General features: G+C 47.2%; 1 protein-coding gene across 1 annotated transcript in view; it reads left to right on the forward strand.

Annotated features, from left to right (window-relative positions):
• Positions 1–20,092, forward strand: part of SYNPO2L (synaptopodin 2 like) — a 36,244-nt gene extending 16,152 nt beyond the window's left edge. The window contains exons 3-4 of the mRNA XM_075155436.1: positions 1,503–2,164; positions 17,233–20,092. Coding sequence (XP_075011537.1) covers positions 1,503–2,164; positions 17,233–19,571 — 3,001 coding nt within the window. The 3' untranslated portion in view covers positions 19,572–20,092. The remainder of the gene's footprint in view (positions 1–1,502; positions 2,165–17,232) is intronic.
• The last annotated feature ends 780 nt before the right edge of the window (positions 20,093–20,872 follow it).

Below are 20,872 nucleotides of genomic sequence, written 5' to 3' on the forward strand. Positions count from 1 at the left end.
TATTGCTTTCTGATCACATCTCTATTCCCGCTTCGTATTTATGTTCCCAGAGAAAACACCAATCAGTCCTGTTCAGAAAGGAGAGGTAGCTGGATGACTGGAGTATGCAAGGTCATATGTGTATGTCTGTCGGTGTGGGATGTGTGTGAAGAGAGAGAGAGAAAGAGAGGGAGGGAGAGAGATTGTGACCTGACAGGGCAGAACAAGAGAAACTGGCTTACAAGCAGTAATGCTTTTCAGTTACCTGGTTGAGTATTTAAAGAGGAAGGACTGCTCTGTTTTGCTTGGGGACCTTTGAGTTTGCTCCCCAATGAGAGTTCATAATAGCAAATATTATTAAAAAATAAGCTGTCAGAGAAATTGTCCCACCCTTAGCAAACCTTCCACAAAGGTTTGCATTTGACATGACTATAAATTTTTCACAGTTCTGAACTGGGATCCAAGTTATGAATTCCATGGCTTTACAGAGGCAATGCTGTCTGCCTGGATTCCTGGTATGCGTGCTCAGAAGGCAAATACCTAGGGGTGCTTTATAACTCTGACAAGCTCTGGTGACTCTGGCAAGGGAAGGAAGAAGTTCCCCGCCGCATCTGTGTGGTGTGGAATCAAACTGCTGTTGAAATCCAGACTCACTCTTGAGGAGAGGGAGGGCAGAACTGGCTCTTTTCCCATCAGCATGGCCAGTTCTCCCTCGCTCCGGCAGTCAGCAGTCGGGCTTACTGCCCCAGTCTGCCCTGCCCCTACTCTAGCCGTCCTTCCAGCTGACTTACAGGCTAGAAGTTGCTTTGTCTAAGCCAAAGGCAAATGCCACCATGGATTGGACTGGCTGGCATGACTGCAGTACTGTCGTCAGAACCCAAGCATTGGTAGCTAATTTGTGAAGCAGTCCCACAGTGAGCAGGCCATACACATCAGGGTGCGCTCCTACCACAGGATAGCGGAGTCCTACCCCCAAAAAACACTTGGGCCTTCTTCTCCTAAGTATCTCCTATTTACTCCCACATAGAGCTCAGGGCAAACAAACAGCACTGACTTCTTTGGAGCCCACTCCGAACTAAAGCAATTTGGGGGATGCCGGGATCCGCAGAGCTGACACAGCTCCATGGTGCAGTCCCAGCTGCAGGAGCAGGGGCTGAGGCATCACCCGGGCCCCCCTGGGAAGCGGCAGGCTGTAGGGGTATGTCCCACTCTCCTGGAGAATGTTTGCTAGGCAGGAGAAATGCCTGGGGAGCTGATTAAGCTGTCTCGGTAGATTTTTGTGCTCTCAGGGCATTCTGATTTTCGAGTGTTTAATACCTGGTTTTCAAAGAGTCATGAAGCAGAAAATCAGGATGAGAGCATGTAGCTGATGTCAGAGATGAGTCTGCCCTCAGTGTCTGCACTTCAGGTGTCTGTACCGCCTGAAAGACGTCTGAAACACCAGCTCAATCACATGTGGGAGTTTCCTTCCAGCTCAGCCCCACTAACCAGACCTCGCTCACCACTTTTCCGTCTCCCCACAGGATAGTTGGTGGGGACCAGACCGGCCCACGGCTCCAGCGCTCGCCTTCTCCAGGGCAGCGAGTGCTCTCCCCGCCGTCCCCGCTCAGCCCCCCGGCGCAGCTACTCAGCCCTGAACCAGGAGGAGCCCCGGCCACCGCACAGCCCTCGCAGCCACGGAGGTCGCAGAGGCACCTGGAGAGCCTCACCTCCCCGCCAGACAGTGAGGCCTACTATGGTGAGACAGACAGCGATGCTGACAACATGGCCCAGGAGAAGCACCGCCGGGCTCGCAAGAAAAGCCCGCGCTCCCCGCCCGACAGCACCAACAGCAAGATGGATGCGCCTCAGGATGAGGTGTCCCTGTCCGAACAGAGCGGCTACGAAAGCATGCCAGAGGCTGCTGCGCAGGGGGGACGTGAGGTGGCCAGCGCCGTCGGGGTGGCCAAGAGGGAGATTGCCTGCCCGCCTGGCAGCCGCACAGACACTCCATTCTCGGAGAGTGAGGGACAGTTGCGGCCACCGTCGACAGAGGGACGAGAGCCTTCTCCAGAGGCGATGCTCCTGCCCCATGCCACCAAGGCTATCCGAGCGGAACGCCATCTCATCCCCATGGTGGGGCCAGTGGAGCACCCGGTTGATGAAGACCTAACCACCACGTATGTGGAGAAAGCCAAGCAGGCCAGTAAGTACTCTGCACCCTGCCACTCACCCATGCCCTTTTCCTATGCTGGATCTCCTTCCAAAAGCCTCATTTCTGCAAATGTCAAGTGGGTTAGCCCCTCTAGCTTGGGAAGAAGCAGAGTCAAGTCAGACCTGCAGGGACCGGGCCTCCCTATTGCAGCTTTGGCACTGTGGTCTACCTCACAGAACATGTCCCAAGGAACAGATGAGAGAAAGGGTCTGGGATCTGGGAGTCACTTGTAGAAGCTGCAGCCACACAAGCAGCTGTGCTGTAGCACCTATATGTGCTGGAAACAGGGTGGAGGTCATTGGTTTCTTCAACACTTTGGGCTGAAGAAGACTCAGGGGAAATGACAGTGTCAGGAGAGAAATTGGGGCTTAAATTTCCCAGGCCTGGCCTTTCAGAGATCTCACAGCAGCTCAGTTTTCTCCTTGACTGTCTGTGTGTCCAAGCACAGGGCGCTCGTTCCGAGGGGCTCCCAAGGAGCCCCCTGTTCAGCTCAGCTCTCCATGGGCACAGAGGCATGTAGTATTACACATGATTAAGGACCGAGTAGAGATAATTTTCAGTCAGCATAGCCCTAGAAGAGTATTGTCAGTAGCTCATTTATTTCTCTCACCCTGTCAAGCTCAGGGAGGGGCTTGTCTACGTTGACTTTCGGAGGATGTTTTCTCTGCAGGCACTTGCTGCAGCAAGGGTATCCATGTCTGGCAGCAGCTGGTGAGCTCTGGTAGAATTTATCACTTTTTAGGTATTGGCAGTGGAGGGCTGCCAACAAGGACAGGCGAGAGCTGGTAAATCAGCTGTTGGAACAGTTCCTTGTAGTGGGACCCCTACTAGTCAAGACCTCTCCAGGTGGAATAAAGTACTGAAAAATGTAGTGTAGTACATGGGTGATGGACCTGAAGTGACCTTAATTGTGAATATCTTTCCTGGTTTCTGCTACACATAGAGTATTTCAAACCCAAACACGAAGGCACAGTTGTGATCTATCCAATAATATTAAAAATAAAGTAATCAAAAACTTGTTTTCATCTGTGTACCTCAGTGTGCAGTATGATTGATTAATTTACACTTCTCTGAGCCTAGAAAGAAAGCAGGTTTTAAAAAAGTGACTTAGCTGGGGGACAGAATGGGAAACTTAGACACAGGAAAGTTACTAGACTGAATGAGAAATAAAGCACACAGATTCTAACTTCTGATTCTCTGCTCCAAATGCTAGACACTTTTCCCCAGACCACATAATATTGCAAGGCAATTGTTAAGTCTCTCTTTTCTCTTTTCCTTGGGCTAAACATTCCTTTATCTATTCTGCCTAAGGGATCCTATGGAGGTAACTTTCAAATCTAAGCTGCTTCTGTCAGACAGGGCACTCTCTTACTGCTCTGGCCTCTGTTGGGAGGACAGACGGTTGGGTCCCTTACGTCAGGCCGTGCTAGGCAGTACAACTGACCCGGTGCCTTGTACTATTTCTTCCTAGTCTTTAGCACTCACTTTCCTTAGGACAGCAAAGAAAGTAGCACTTTCAGCCTCTCTGAGGATGAAGCTATTTTTTCCCCCTTTGAATAACATATAAGCATGAGGTGAATGTTGAGAAAGGCATGTTCAGCTGTTCCCTGCCACCTGATAGTCCTAGCAGTGGATGAGCAATTGCTTTACATCAAGACTTATTTCCATGGACAGTGTCAGTACAGAAGGCTCCCAGGAAAGCCATATATTTAATGCAGAGCATTTCTGATGGCAAAATAATATCCCATGGCGGAAGGTGATGCAACTCTATTGCCAGCTAGAGGTAGGGTTCCCAGAAGCACTGCAGACTGAGATAATATTTTATTCACCTATTATCCCTCCACTGCTCACCCCGTTCTGGATTATGTTTGGCCATGGGTATCCTTATCTAAGAGTTACTCCGCCATGGATGTCAACTCACATGGCCAGCTTGGCCTTTTCTTGGGTTAGGAATCTTGGCAGTAAATGTGAAGGCAAAACTCTATGTCCTGATCATGCTGGAACACAGCAGCCATTAAACCAAAAGCCATGATCAGCAGCCAGTAACTGTGTGGGGGAAGGAAGCAAGGAAGGAAGAGGGATGCAAGGTGTTCATTATGTGGTGAACAGAGCTAAGGAGCACATATACCTGGAATAAACACAGGAGGATATGGGACTGCTGAGCTGCACTGGCTCCGAGTGGAGGCTGCCTGCAGAGAAGCTATCAGCATGGGAGGCACCAGGTACAGCAGCTCTTGCCAGAAAGATGTGGCCTTGGCAAGGATGTTTGGGCATGCATTGGTTCAGCTCCTACAGCTGCTCCAGGCTCCCATGGAGCCAGCAGAGTTTAAAGCTCTGTTTCTCTGCCTTTCCTTAGCAATACCGACAGCACAGTAGCCTACTCTGGGACACGGAGACTCCTGGGTTTTCCTAAACAGAAACGCAAAATCCAGCTCATGGTTTAGAAGCTAGGCAAGTTTTTAAAATCTGAGTTAACTACGGTAGGTGACTTGGACTATCAGTCATGGGAGCCTGGGGCTCAATATATATGCAGTAGACATTTAAGGACCATTTTGACTACCTAATCAGATGTCTGCCTTTTGGAGCACTACCTATCTAAATATACTCCCGCTGCACCTGCTGAGCACACCCTCCTTGCCTTGCCATGGCCTTCTCCATTATAGCGCCCACCGCTGCACTGTAAGAATGTGAAAAATTCCCTTTTTGTTTGTTGGGACGGTTACCTACATGGTTCCTCACCTTTTCTTTCTAGAACATGCTCTTTTCTCATGCCTGCTCTGATGTTTTCTCCAATTTTGGGGGTATTTCTCTTGTTCTTTGTATTCATTCTTTCTAACTTTTCACTGTCATTTTTAAGCTAGAGACTTTCTCCCTTTCCCACCTGTCCTTGCACCTCAGGCAAACAGAATTGCAGGTATAGTATTTCTAGATGAGTATCTAGAAACATCAAATTTCTAATAATTGAAATCCCTGTACAAGAACAGAAATACATAATAATTCTTTTGCACACCACCAAGAGTAGCAACTGACATTCTTCACAGCTCTATTGCGCTGCAAGGATCTCAGTAAAACTGCTATTGCCTGTCAGCTCTTGGGTTTTCTCAAACTTAAGATCTGTAGCTCTGCTCTTTATTTCCTACCTCTAGAGCTTTGTCCTCACTGCATGCTTTCCAGAGCTCTCGGCTTTCCAGATCACAGGCAAATTGATTCAGCCCCCCTACCTCCCCTTTTCTGTATGATTTTCCTTTGTTTCTGATGTTGCTAACAAATGTGATTTGGGCTGACTGTATACTGTTCTCAAGATCATCAATGAGACTAGGAAATGCTTCCCATATTTCCCCACCATCTTTCCTAGTCTCACCATGATGGGTGATCAGTTTTTATGCTCTGATTGTTACTGATTAATTTCCTCTTAATTTTCATCTGATTGACATTTCTCCAGTACGTATTTTTTTGCATCAACTCCACCAGCTCGTGACAGCTACGGCTGCAAAGGCTTTCCCTGCCTTTGCTAAGAGGATTCAAATCACATGGCAATTGCTGGAGGTGACACTGCTGTCTAACACCTGCTTTGCACTGCAATCACACAGGAGCAAATGGAGCTCACTTATTTACACCAGGCAACGATTTGACTCCGGGAGCAGAACACAGTGTGGTGGCAAGTACCAACAGCCTGAGACGAGCATTTGGCAGTGGATGGGGTGGAGCAAAATAAGCACAGGGAAGAGGGGGCAGCAACTGGTGGTGCCACCTCACAATGCCCTGCGTGTCGTCAGCTGCTGAGCTGTGCCTCTCCTTCCCCAGCAAAGACACAAGGCCTTAGAGCTCCTTAGAGAGGCAACAGCCCTTGCAGTGAAGTTTGAGCCAAAGTTCCTGCCCTATCATGATTTGCACATTGGTATTGGCTCATTTTTTCCAACCTGTGGGATGAGCACGTACATCATCCCAGCCCTCCACAGGACACATGGCTTGGACATGCTTGCTTAAAAACAACTCAGAGCATTGCTGATGCAGACTAGTGGGGCAGTGTGGGGAGCCACACACCATCCAAATGTGAGGAACTTGCCCTACAAATAATAGGACTTCAGTCTTCATTGCTACCCAGTGGCTCCTATGCACCCTGGTGTTTTGCTCAGTTTTGCCAGCAAATAGGGGCTCTTTGCTGTACGTTAAATGAACTACAGGAGAGCATTCATACTTGTGAATAGCCAGTATTTTGCCTAGTCTGAAGAAACAAAAATACAAATTTGTTTCCATACCACTAAAACAGTAACTTGCCCTCTTTAAAGAGGTGATTAATCCCTGGGGAAACTGAGGATCTTTAGGGCCTCAGTTCATCATCACTGTAAAGGGCCAAGCCACATCCCTCCCTGAGATTATTTCTGTGCTGCTTGGACAGTGCAGAGGAAAGGAAGAGATAACAAGACAGAAAATACAAATAAAAAAAACTGAATGAGTTTCAGGAGATTAGTGGAAAGCAGGAGCTTGTGGCAGGGAGAATCAGACTATAGTTGTCACAAGTAATTGCTAGTGAAGTTCTTTGGTTCCCCATAGCTCCTGCAGTGTCCTCCTCTGCTCACCCCATCCTCAGAGGCTTAGGATTCATCTGTACCCAGGGCTGCTTCTCCTCAGCCACCTGTGCTTTCTAAGGTGCACTGTATTTTTATCCCCATCCTAAATCATCTCCCAGGGACAATGGACTCAGGCTTTCTCACAACTGGAAATACCAATTACTAGCAGAAGACAGATGTACCAGGACAGCCGTCTAGCCCTAACTTGCTATCACACTGTAGGAATTTGTTTCAGTGCAAGAAGTGCTTCAAAATATCTCAATTTAAACTTATCCACTGGACTATTTTTAGTTCCTAGGACTCAAGAGCCTCTCCATGTACGGTAGGGGAAGGGAGGGAAAAATGGGTGGGGAAATTTCCTCCTCTGCTTTATATGGGCCTGGCTGCCCGTGCAGAGTCATCAAAGTTACTACATTCCATATCAGAAAAGGAAAACCTTCTTGTTTAAAGCGGATGTACAGCAGCATCACTTGACGAGATAGGATGCTTATTTATAAGTGGCCTATTCACTGGAGGGTCAAACACATTACCTCTTCTAAGAGTGACTGCAGTCACATTTCTCTGCAGAGAGGGTGAGTGCAGCAAGCCATCTATCAGCCTATTACAATCGGTATAGGCCACAGGAGCTGTGAACAAGATAAAGTACCTGACTGGCAGTTTGAACTTACTGCACCACATTTTCTACTTGGCTTTCAGCTTTGACAGTTGAGACTCTAATGATCACAGTTATGTGGTTGTTAGGCTAGCTTACTGGTTTTGTCATTCACTGCAGTCTAGAAGACCAAAAGGTTTAGGATAATAGTCAACTGTCCCCATCCTACCTGCTTTAAAGTAGAATAGAAAAGCATTCTGCACAGACAAAGGGATTAAAATTAATTGCCTGAACTATTGATCTTACAGGAAGTCTGTTCCTAGCAGTATGAAGCAATGCTGAATAACCCTTGGCCCTTGCTACTCAGTGAGCAGCCAGCCACTAGGAAAACAAGGACAACAGCCTCCATGGTTGAATCACAGATGGAGAGTCTGATCTCACTTCAGCATGCATTAAACTGGAAATTGCTTCCACTTGGGAAATCAATTTACATACACTGGTGTATGCAGTCTGGTTGTATGCCTTTGCTTAAGAATATCCCACTTAATAACTAACATTCAGTTTTGAATTCTCTGCAGTTTGAAAGGCATTTATTAAAGAAGACAACAGTGAGATAAACACTGTGCATCTGGAGCCTCTTCCTCCAGTTCTAGGCTTGAGTATGGCATCCTCCAGTTTTAGGCTTGAGGATGGGGTTTGAGCTTTTGCCTTCGGTTTATGTTCTTCTATAGAAAGCACAGAGGTGGTATTTTCAGGCTGATGTATTAATTGGGCAGAAGACAGAGATTATACGCTAATGTTGTCTGTCTTGGCTAGTGTGGATGAACTTTTCCTTCTTTCTTGAGCCATCTCAGAAATTGTCACGAGTAATTGGCCATCTTCCTCAGGTATTCTTACTGGAGACTTCCAGCATCATTCCCTCGGGCATCACTCTTGTCCAGCATTTCAATGCAGATGCAGTGGGTTGCAGCACTGGAAGTAAGGCTGATAGAGCTCTGCTCTGCTTCACCTTTGTACCTCACTGCTATTCTGCTGCCCCAGAGCCTAACAGAGACATGGATTTAGCTGAACATGTGTTAGCTCAAGATAAATCTAGCTGCATATAATATTCTCTGGGAGGGGAAAGATCTTTAGTATTTGAAGATGTTTGGAGGAAAGCCGTATGTGATCCCTGAAATGAAAAGGTATATACTCTCTTTTGTCCTAGTATTGCTACTGAATGAGATGCCAATTTAGGCATCTTTTTTAAACTACCAGTTACTCAGACATTACTTCTGTATGTTATTATTGTCAGCACAAGGACTCTGACTCTGGGTCACAGTTCCTCAGACATGGTCAGAGGCCATTCATCATCCTGGTGAAACAGTGTCAGCAGTTCTCTTCTGAGCTTACGCTTCCACGGTCCTTGCAGAGCCCCAGCTAGTGATTTTTCAGAATCTGCTGCCACACACATTAAGTTAACATAGCCTGTCCTTGCACATGCAGTTATGGAGTGACTTAGGTTGTCTAAGGCTGATGGGGAACAATGAGATTAAGCCAAAATTTTGCCAATAATTCAGATCTCAAGGTGATTAGAGCAATAATCACACTGAAACAACTATATATATAACCCCATAAACTGTCTTAGCCAATCTGATAGTTTCTACGTTCCAGGATTTTGAGAGCTGAGTTGAAAGAAATCATAATGCAAACAGGCAATGGGAATCCCTCTCCCTGTCCAATGTTGTTTCCAGTAGTTCTGAAAGTGATATGGGACCTTGCTGACAAGGTTGGGACAAGTCTGCTCAGAGACAACACTGAAATGAGACAAAGTGACAGTGATGGGGGAGGGAGAGGCATAAAAGGGTGAAGCATAAAAGGACTTTGACAAGGGGTAATTAAACAACAGAGTTACTGCTCAAAAAAGTGAAAGAAAATTATAGCTAGGAAGGAGAAAACTGTCAACCTGACCAATAATAGTTCTTCAGTTTCACTTAAATCCGTTGTAGGAAGGGAGATCAGTTTGTTGTGAAATCTGTAAAGCTTCATTGTCATCAGTGTATCTACCGCTTGCGTTAACCAAGAATCTAGTCCTTTGTATAAAAGGAATAGGAGCAGGAACGGGGGCAAGTAGATTCAGCATATCTTGATACACTGACTATAATGAAAGGACAAGGCTGAATCGTATTCTCTGTAGAGGTGAAATGTAAGGAATTAGTGAATATTGTATCAGAAGGGCCCTCAGTCCTTGATAAATACCCTGGAATAATGGGAAGGGTCGTAGGGAAAGAGACCAAGAATAGCACCCTTCTTGTACACACAGGTTCTGGGGATAAGGAAAAAAAAATAAAGTTTAGCTTCAGTTAGGTGAACGAAGTAGTTCTTTTGAGGACATTTTATGGAAAACAAAATGATCAGTAAAAACAACATGGACTAATAAAAACTAGAAAAAGAGATAGTCTTTGACCTGTTCAGTAAAATAAGACTTCGTGGCTAAAGAAATAAGGTGGACACAGTATATGTTGGCTTCTGTAAGATATCTGATATGGTTCCACATGACTTTTCCAACGAGAGAAATATGGATGAGATAGGACTACTGTAAGGTGACTGCACAATTGACTAAGAATAGAACAGAAAACATAACTATTAATGGCTCGTGATGTCAGATTAGCTAACTGACTAAGTTGGTAGCAGTGTTTCACTGGGCTTCTGAATCTAACAGGACTACCTCTATATTTTCACCCATGGAGCTTTAAACACTAACATATGTCAATCAAATGTCCTCTCCACCTCAATGTTATATGACTGGCGAGGAGACAGATGATTAAAAATCCCAACCCTCCTCTCTTCTGTCAGTGGATCTTGTCCTCTGGCTGTTCTAGACAGAACAGGCAGTATGTGCTGTGGGGCACCCCACAGTCCTGAAACTGCTGCTATTCAGAACTGGGACCTGGCTGGGACACCTTGCAGCTTTTCTCTGGTCTTTCTTCCCACAGAAAACCAGGTGTGTGAGGGACACGGGGGAGGGAGGTGGGTTACCTGGATTGAGGAGGTACACCAGTATTGTCTTCCTATCTGCTTTTTCAACTGCAAACTCCTGCTAGTGAAGCTTTTAAAATGTTTTCTGTTTCTCTTGAGTGTGTTGTACCTAGCAAGCAGTAACAGGAAATAGCAATAATACCATTTTTAATGGATGGCCTGAGGATTCAGCAGAGATTGCTGTGTATTAATCAGCAGATGACATAAGGCATGGAAAGTATATAGTTGTTTCGTGAAAAGCTGGATTTTTAAATGTAGTAGGAGCTTGACTGGTTGCAGAAAAGGACTAAAATCAATTGGATAACAAGAATATATGGCAAGTGCTACAGGATTAATCCAAGTCCACAGACCCAGATGGTGAGCATATGCTTGTCTGTATTACTAGAGGGTGGATGCTGGAAACACTGAAGGACAAAGAGAAGATGAATCAGTGGTATCCTGCTGTCAGACATCAAGCAATTTTGTGAGCAGCAGAATTAACAGATCCTGGTGTCCTTTTAATTTGTGTCTTGTGTTTGATATCTCATTCTCTCATGTTTAGTAAAACGCAAATCTGTCTGATGTCTCTCACATTCAAAATGAGAACTCATAATCTCTCTGTTGTGTGTTTTCTTCAGTTTTTGTTGCCTAATTAAGACTGCGCTCAGGCTTCCTGCTTCCTACAGCAGGGTCTATCTTATCTGTCCAGCCACCTATTTTCATGTAAACTTGTAGGAATGTTGTATCTTTGTGACTTCAGACTCTTAAAATAAGCAAATAGACTCAAAAGCTATTAGCGTGAAACAGGTAAGATCGAAAGACATGCATGACTGCATAAACCTTTCTTAGGAAATCGGGCTAAAACTGCAAAAGACAGATTCACTAGTGCATTCAACAGGTGCTGTCCTGGCAAAAGAAAGCTCTCCTTTGGCAGTCTTGTCACAGAAGACTATGTAGGGAATATCCAGGGCCCGCGTGTGAGCTGTCAGCACAGGAAAGCTGGCCATGTGTGCTACCTTTTGCACTGAGGACACATTTCCATCCAGCTCAGGAAGAAAGGCAAACTCTCACTCAACTGAGGGAGATTTTTTTGAGTGAATAAGCTATTCCAGTCTCCAGCAGGATACCATGAGACTAATACATTGCAGCCATGCACAGCAGTGTCTCCGCACCCTCTCTGCCTAGCAGAGCTCTTCAGTATCAGTGTGGGAGTTGCAGAATGGCTAAGAATGGTCAAAAATTTACAAAATGACTGGGTATGTTTTTTCTCATGGGCTGTTGATTCACCTGCAGAGAAGCTTGATTTCTGTTTTTCTAAAACCAGAAGATTGCAGTGTCTCACCGGGAGCTCTTAAAATCACTAGCCATTTAAGAAGAAATACTGGTTGACAAGTACTTAACTATATATTTAACTTCAGATACATGCTTAAGCGTTGCAGGCTTGAGTGGGACTGAAGCATTTGCCTGTAGCATCCTAAATTGGAGCTGAAGCCATACCTATGTTTTATATTATGCACAGATTATGTGATGGAAGTGTGCAAATATCCAAGAATGAGAAACAAGTTTTCTGTCCCAAGAGTTTCACCACTTCTTTTAAGTAAAAGAATATGTACTCCTTTGCTTTACTGTTTGCAATTCAAACATTGGTCAAAGCTTGAAAGGTTGAAGATTTCAATAGGGAAACACTTAGAAGGCCAATATAACCTATCCAAATCTTATTTTGAAAGGACTCCAGGTATGAAAAGCATGAGATGTCTATAGCCTCTAATGACTTACTGAGATATTTGCAATGTTAGCCATGGAAAAATGACCTTGTCTAAACATAAATAGCTGGCAGAACAAAATTCTAGTTGATCCCATGTGAAAAAATAGTAGACAAGTAGTATTTCATCACAGAGGAACAGGCTCTTTATCTCTGAAATTAGCAGTGTGCTTTTTTCTATGGTAATGGCTTTTCTAGAATTTGGTCTTTGTTAATAAAATTTACCATTGTTTCTTTCCTAGTGAACATGAACAGTATCTGACATCATGTAAGCCTGCTTGTTCAGTAGTTTTCCTGAGCATACATTAAAATGCTTTCTTTTAATAGGGTCTGATCTTGAACAGATTTATACTTTTTACACTTCTCTTTACTGTAATTAGTAACGTAATTTATTTCACTTCAGTGATGTTTAGTTAAATTAAGTTAATGGAAAAATCTTTGTAGGCTTTGCTTAATAGAAATTTTTCCTTTTTGTGGATTATTCCAACAGAATTTAGTGCCTTAAAAGTTAACAAAAAGTTTTCTGTAGAAATTATCCACCATACCAGCATTTAGGAGAGTTTTATAACCCTTTCATTTACTCTTCTATCTATTCCAATTGAATGTTCTTAATAGAGAATTTTTTCTGTACTGCAGAGCTGTATTTTCTTTTCCAATTGCATATTGTATATATCAGATTCTACAAGGTTTTCCCAAAGAGACCATATCCCTATGTGTGTAAATATTCATCAGAGAAGAGGAGACTGAACCACTTTCATTGCTCTTGCTGCAAGAGCCTCTGTATGAGGCATGACAGGTCTCTCTTATAGCAACATTGCCTGTGGAAGTTGTCTTCCTTGGCATGCAGCGATGGCTAGTGGATTTCAGGAGGCATGGTCAGACCTTCACTTTTCTAGACTCCCTAACACTGGAGGTGGTCTGCTCCAGTCCCGGGCTACAGTGTTGCTAAGGCTGGGACTGCTGGGAGGAAGAATCACAGGGCAGTGTCCCTTGGCCAGAGGTCTGGGATTCTCTCACAGGACCTATTGCTCGTGTACAGAAAGAGGCAGTAAGACAAGACCTAGCGAAAGTGTGAGGAGATGCTGAGCAGGCCACAACTGCAGAGATTTGTAGACTCCCAGCACCCTCTGTTCCCTTCCTCCCCATCCACCCCAGTCTTCACTATCAGCATCTCGTCTTTTAACACCTCTCAGTCTCCAGCGCTAGAGCTCTGAATGGTGCTGACAAAACACCACTCCTCAGCCTCCAAACGCTCCATCACCCTCCCTGGGCACAGCCACACTCTTCAGTGGTGTAGGTAACAGCCTCTGCCATTTTAATTCAACTAGACCACTTCACTACAGGCACCCAGGATCCTAATGCTCCTCTGTTAAATGTTCCTCAGGAACCATGGACTGGTTCTCCTCAGACATTTCCTTCATCCTCAGAAGGAAATTGATATACACGTGAAAAGAAAGCCTCTCCTCTCTCTTTTCTTCCTTATATTTACCTGGAGCTGGGTGCTCTCTGAGGGTTTCAGACAAGGAAAGTTGCTTTCCTCCTGGGTGGGCTTCTCTGCCTGTCGATGTTGGACATGAGCACTTTGTTAGTCTCATCTCTTTGAAGGGCTCTTTAGCACAGAAATGCTGGACATTGAGGCATTGGAAAAACTAACCTGAAGCTTGCACCATGGAAGCAGTGAGAGTATAGAGTATATTTTCTTATTTTAAAATAAAAAAGAGGAATTTCTCCTCACAGGGAGTAGAGGGTGGGGGAAAGAAGAAGGGTGTTTAAGTGCCAGGTGACAATGTCCATCACACTACTCAGTGATGAAGCTAAGAAGACAAAAATAGACCAAGTGACCTCATGGCTTTCGGCAGCAATGCCTACGAGACAAAAGAGAGGCTTTAAAAGGCTTGTGGAGCTGATAGCAAAGGGCTTGGACACCTCAGAGTTTTGGTTCTGCTCCAGCAGGGAACTGCTTTGCTTCTCTCTCATTGCCTCTGTCTCTGTTTATGGGGAGTTGTGAATTAAACGGGCTTTGTGACATGCCCAGCTCTCCAGGTCTGGACTCTGCCTTCTCAAGCTTGGATCAGCCTTATGCAGGTACAGATGTCTCTCCTCTTTTCTATTTTTTCTTTTTTCTTTTCTTTTCTCTTTTCTCTTTTTTCTTTTCTTTTCTTTTCTTTTTCTTTTTTCTTTTCCTTTTCCTTTCCTCTCCTCTCCTTTCCTTTCCTTTCCCCTTTCTTTTCCCCCTTCCTTTCCCCTTTCCTTTCCTCTCATTTTTTTTCTCCTCTCCTTCCCCTATTCTTTTGTCTATTCTGATTTCACTCTTGCTCTTTACCTTCAGCAAGTAATCTCAGGAAGATTTCTCTTTCCCTTTTTTCTTAAACTATTGTGGGAGACTGTAGCCTGAATACCATGATCATTTTTCTGTTGGGAGAATCAGTATAATTATTTATGTGCTTTAGCCTTTGATGAGAAGGAAAGTAGGAAGAAGGGAAGAGGGAGGCACGTAGCAGGTCCCAGAGGGCCTTACTTGCCAGCTGCTTCAGAGCACAGGGCAGTTCAGAGCAACTTACTAGGGAAGTTGTGCGTGGATGCTAATGCTGAGCCAGGATCAAGAGTTGGTGGAGGCACAGCCAAGACTGTCTACTGTTATATTTTCTCTGACACTATTTGCGCTAGAGTTAAGTGCTTTCATGGTACTCTGCTGATGGAGGGGGCTGCACAGACACTCACTTTGGATGGTGTAGCTCCCTAGCTGTTAGCTCCCGATGTCAGAAATCCTCCTGTGAGTCACTGAGGGCTCAGAGTTTACATATTCTGGACTTGACTGAGATTCTGTAGTGCTGTTCTTCCTCCTTGTAAATTTAGAAGCAAAATACAAGCCAGGTGAGGTGTAGTAGCTTGTAGCAAGGATGCTTGTAGCAAGAAAGAAATCTCTCTTATTTTCTCCATTGTGAACAACCCCAAAAGACACATGCGTGCAGATTTCTAAGTGAAGTGGACAGACCTTCAGGGACTGTAGCTCATTTCCATCATGGACAGCAGGTCTTTGAGGGCAAGTCTATGGCTGGCCTGAAGAGCAGTAAGCCTCCACAAAAACCTGGAAACTACTTCAGTCTTGGTTCAGCAAGATGGAGTCATTCTGTAAGGAAAGTTTTGCAGAGAGCCTTCCCTTTGCAAGTGCGAGTACAAATAGTGAGCCATTTTTTCAGCACTGATTTTGCTATTTCCAGTTTTCTGAGTGCAAAGGGGAGGAATGGACTGTGCATCCATGTGAGGTGATCTCAAACTGCCACAGTGCCTTTGCTGAAATCCCAAAGTTGTGCGTGGATGTGCCTTGGAATGGCTGCAAACCTTGAGAAGAGTCTTTCCTTATATTTATCTTAAGCTTCCTGGAAGGATGACTGCTCTGCAAATCAACACCTTATTTTCAGCATGGGGTGAGAAAGGGAAGCTCTTTCTGCTGTGGTTACACTGGTGCAGTATGGAACGATGACACCTGCCACAATTGTGCAGCCTAGCCAGGTTTTGGGGGGCATCTGCAGCCCTCAGGAAAACTAGTATCCTTCCTAGCTAAGCTCCTTGTCCCCCACTGCAGGTAACTTTGCCACATTAGTAGATCCCCATTGAATGAATGCTCTGTGATAAAATGGTCAGAAGTGAGATCCTGAGAGGACTAAGCAGCTTCCATCCTTTCCTGAGCTAACACCGTCCCCCAGCACTGCCTGCAGCTCCCCTCCCCTCCCCTCCCCTCCCCTCCCCTCTCCTCTCTCCTCTCCTCTCCTCTCCTCTCCTCTCCTCTCCTCTCCTCTCCTCTCCTCTCCTCTCCTCTCCTCTCCTCTCCTCTCCTCTCCTCTCCTCTCCTCTCCTCTCCTCTCCTCTCCTCTCCCTTCAGCAGGGCATAATTCTCCTCTTTCTGGAGAATGTCAGGGCTGGACAAGGTGCTACACAGTTTTTTGACAAATTATTAGATGCAGGCAGTGAATGGATGTTTCACCTATACTATCATGCTGGGAGAAAGACAATGGGAGTAAGGAAAAGGATGAAATGAAAGAAATCAGAAATTAGTCTATGGTTTAGGCATGTTCTTTTTTTCTTGCAAAGTTAGTGCTGATTTCTGTCACTTGAACACTGATTCAAGGCATGTCCATACCTTCCTTAGGGCAGCCGACTTTGGTTTTACTATTGAATCTTGTTCACCCCCTGCTTTCCCTGCATGCAGGGCAGAGAACACAACGTTCCTCCCTGGGGCTTTACTGACCACTGGGCTGGCAGAGCAGGTGGAAAATTATTATCCCTCACTTTCATGCCAGTGTCCCAACAGGTGTTGGCTTTTCCAAGCAAGCCTGTCTAAGTGGATTCCTTCTGGCCTGGCTGATCAGTTGTGGAGGTCTGGGATTCTTGCTCAGGAGCAAATGCTCTTCTTCCTTGCTGGGCATGGGGCACAGGCAAGGGACTGCAGCAAGGGTGAAAACATGCCTCCTGCTGTTGCAGGGCTGCTGCAGAGAGCAGCGAACAGCCCTACACACAGCACTGCTGCAAGACGTTCTGACTCTGTAGCTGGCACTGCAGGGCGCCAGAGCAGGAGCAGCCCAGCTGTGCCTGCAGAGCACCTCTCCCATTGCTCACATGCAGGGGTGCTAACAGTAGCAGCGGCTGCTTCCCAAACTCTCAGGGCCAGAGGGATTGCTGGCTCCTGGGAATCCTCCATACGGTAAGAGGAAGGTCTGCAAAAAGCAGGACTCCACCTTCAGGGTGACAAGTAAATGGTAAAAATTCCCAGCAGCAGGGGCATGCACTGTAAAAATGCTGTGAGATACAGCCTGGGACTCTTGGCCACACGCTGCAGAAATAGGAAATCCCAGGTCTGACCAGGAAACAGAGACCGTCTGTCAGACTGGGGAGAGTTCCCTCCCCACACCTGCATGGACTTCCATTGTGTTTGCAAGGAAAAAGAAAACTGCACCTGGGTTTCTATCAGCAGTTCCTAAAGACACTATCAGCAAAGATAGGAAAGAAAAAGAAGGGCAGGGGGTGACAGTGTGTTTCCTCCTATGGGCACTAGAATACCTATAGCCATATCGCTGTCCATCTTTGCCCACCCAGCCTCTTGCTGAGCTCTGAGCTTGCCTCTTTTTGTCTCTTGCAGAGCTCCACCGCCACGAGAGCATCCAAGAGAAGAACGTGAAAGAAGCCAAAACCAAGTGCAGAACCATTGCATCCCTGCTGACAGACGCACCCAACCCCCACTCCAAGGGGGTGCTGATGTTCAAGAAGCGCAGGCAGAGGGCTAAGAAGTATACATTGGTAAGCTTTGGGAGTGTTGACGAAGACCGCTCCTACGAGGAGGAAGACGGAGTTTTTCCAACTAGTGAGTCTGAATTCGATGAGGAAGGTTTCTCTGATGCCCGAAGCCTAACTAATCACTCAGACTGGGACAATACTTACCTGGACATTGAAAAGTCCAAGTCTGACTCTGAACAGAAGGAAGAGAAGCAAAAAGGTTTGAGTGAGGCCTCAGGTAAAGGAGCACGATTATTTGAGCAGCAGAGGGAACGGGCTGGGAAGTACACAGTCGAGAAAGTCCCAGCGCAGAAGAGCCTCCAGCTTGCCCCAGCTGCCCGGCCACAGCAGGGCACGGTGAACGGAGATATGCCTGTGCCACAGAAGGCAGACAGCGTGCCCCTCAGCATTCACCTGGAAGGCGTGCAAGTGCCCAGCAAGCAGCCAGCCACCCTCCCCACTCAGCTCCTGGCTCCCCCGAGCCCCACTTTCTTCCCACCTCCCTCAAGCACCCCCGACCCCTTCTCTGCAAGCACAACAAGCATGTTCAACAGGTCCGCACGGCCCTTTACTCCTGGCTTTTCTGGCCAACGCCCAGCAACATCCTCTGTCATCTTCAGGCCATCTGCACCCAAAAAACCTAGTGAAAGTCTGGGTGGGCAAAGCACGGTGGTTCCCCCTTTCTCGCCTCTGGCTCCAGGAACACCTGCCAGTGCACCAGGGCCAACACACCGTGGTCCAGTCAGCTCCTCCACATCTCTGTATATTCCGGCACCAGGAAGGCCAACACCACCGCTGGAGTCACAGCCAAGAGGAGGAGGAAGTGCTCCAGAGACTAAGCCTTCTGCCAACATTGCCCGGACATCCACCACCTCTATCTTTCTGTCTTCTCCCTCAAGGCCCGCAGGGGAGGTGGCCTCCACAGCATCCCAGCCACGAGTCCCTGGAACAGCCTCTTCTTCTTTGTATATTAGTCCAGCACCATCACACCACACAATAAGCAGTTCCCCCATACCAAAGGAGCCTTCTCCTGCTGTCTCACCAGCAATGCCACGACCTCCTTCCGAGCCGTTAACCTCCAGGGAGCAGAGGATTGCCGTGCCGGCTACCCGCACAGGCATCCTGCAGGAGGCTCGCCGTCGGGGCAACAAGAAACCCATGTTCAGTAAAATTGAAGAGAAGAAGAAGAATTCACCCAACCCCGAGCTCCTGTCTCTGGTGCAGAACCTGGATGAGAAGCCAAAAGGTGACCACCCCGGGGCAGGCTTCGAGTCTGGGCCTGAGGAGGACTTCCTCAGCCTGGGAGCTGAGGCCTGCAACTTCATGCAGTCCTCTGGCCGCAAGTTCAAGACCCCACCTCCAGTGGCTCCTAAGCCTCAGCAGCAAGATGCTGGACTGGTAAATGGGGCCCAGGACATGCCTCAGCTTAAAGGCAAGGGGGCAGAGCTCTTTGCCAAACGCCAGAGCCGCATGGACAAATTTGTGGTGGAGACAACACGGAAGCCAGAGTCCAAGCCCAGGACCCCATCTCCTTCCCCTTCTCTGCCCTCATCCTGGAAATATTCCCCCAACATCCGGGCTCCCCCTCCAATAGCTTACAACCCAATGCATTCCCCTTTCTATCCCCTGGCAGCCAGCAAATCTCAGGCTAGCAAAGCAGAGAGCAAAGTGAAAAAGGCACCTGGCCAGAAATCAGGGATCAAGGTCATTGATTTAATGCGCCACCAGCCCTATCAATTAAAGTCAGCCATGTTCTGTTTTGGGGATCCCCCAAGCCCCAGCATTCAGGAGTCTCCTGGTCAGCCAGCCCTGCAGGCGAGCTTGTCCTTCACAGCAGCCAAGCAGGTCCCCGTGAAAACAGCCAAGACCCAGGAGATTCGACGCTTCTCCACTCCAGCTCCCATGCCAGCCTCAAGCAGCCTGGCACCCACCGTGCTTGTGCCCCGCTCGGCCACCACGTTGGATGAGCCAATGTGGAGAACAGAAATGGCCTCTTCTGCCCCCGCTACACCGGCACCCTTCCAGGTGGAGCTCAGCCAGTCCCCTAAGCCATACCAGAGCTCCCCAGAGCCTGGTCAGGCGGGCCAGGGGCCTTCCCCAAACCCAGCCTCGGCCTCTCGGTTTCAAGTGGCCAGGCCCAAATTCTCAGCAGCAAGAACAGGGATGCAGGCCAATGTGTGGAGGCCGAGCTTTGGCCACCACTGAGGCAGGCACCCCTCCCATCCCGTCCGTAGTCCTGCAGAGGTAGTGCTCGTTTTGTCTTTCATGTCAGCTCAGTACATTGGGATGAGTGACACAAAATGAAGAAAAGAGAAAAAAAAATTACGCCCCTTCTGCACCATCCTCTCCCCCAGCCTCCCCTTGGTCTCAGATGGGCAGCTTCGTGGCAAGGCTTACTGGCTGTGGCTACAGCAGGAGGAAGAATGTGGAGAGAGGGCACACGTGTGGTACACAGAGACTGGAAACTTGCACGCAGCAGCAAAACCCACCTCTGGAGGGGTGAATGGCAGGGGTTGTCTCACATGAGGACAGTAGGGGTTTTCCTCTCCCAAGGGCTTTGGAGTCACCCCTGAATGGAGGGAGACTGGGGAGCAAGAGCTTTCCAGGAAGCAAGGGTCAGAGGTGGGATTACAGTACAGAAGCCCTAGCTTCCCCATTAGACTGCTTTTCTGTCAGTCTGTACACACGCACCTGTGTGTGCGCACACACATGCACACAGCAGCACTCAGCAGGGAGTTCAAGTAGAAGTGGGGCTTCGCCTCGGACACTTCTCCCAGACTCCCCTCCGGAGGGGCATGGGAGAGGAGGCGAGAGAGCAGAGTGAGCAGGGGTGTTTGCGCATGCGTGCATGCGCAGTGTGCCCTGCGCAGGAGGGTGGCAACGCGCCTGTTCCTCCAGTCACCAGGGCTGGGGGTAAAAGGGAGAGTCATTCTAGCTGGTGCTAAACATGGCTATCAGGTCTGGGAGCAGTTTGCCAGAGAGGGGCGTTGAATGGACTTGATGGGGCTATTGCAAGCTGGAGGAACTGCAGAAGGAAGTATCAATTTTTGAGGATACACAAAGTCAAAGCTAAGCTCAGGCAGTGGCTGATTGGCACAAGGAAGGTCCTGCAGCTTTAGTCCCACTGGAACAGGATACAGATGCTGTAAGTACAGAGGAGGATTGTGTGGGAGAAGGTACAGTTGGCTTTAAAAGGAGACAGGATTGAATATGCATTTGCACATCATCTTTTTGTTTAGTTTAGGACAGAAATGTGGCTAGATTGGCAATGGGTCATGACATAAAACTTGCTGAAAACTCTGTGATGAGATGGAAAACAGAGCCCCTTTACAGACACTCTCAGTATGGATTTGGAGGACAGGGAAACAGAAAGTCACAAGTAGAATTTCATACTAAATGATTTAAGTATCCTTGGGGTCTATTTGAAGTGCTCTGAGAGTCCCAGAGGATCTGCACTCTCACACACACACAGAGCTCAGTTTGCTGGCAATGCTGCGGAAACAGGA

The sequence above is a fragment of the Calonectris borealis genome, chromosome 7, assembly GCF_964195595.1.
Source record: "Calonectris borealis chromosome 7, bCalBor7.hap1.2, whole genome shotgun sequence".
NCBI lineage: Eukaryota > Metazoa > Chordata > Aves > Procellariiformes > Procellariidae > Calonectris > Calonectris borealis.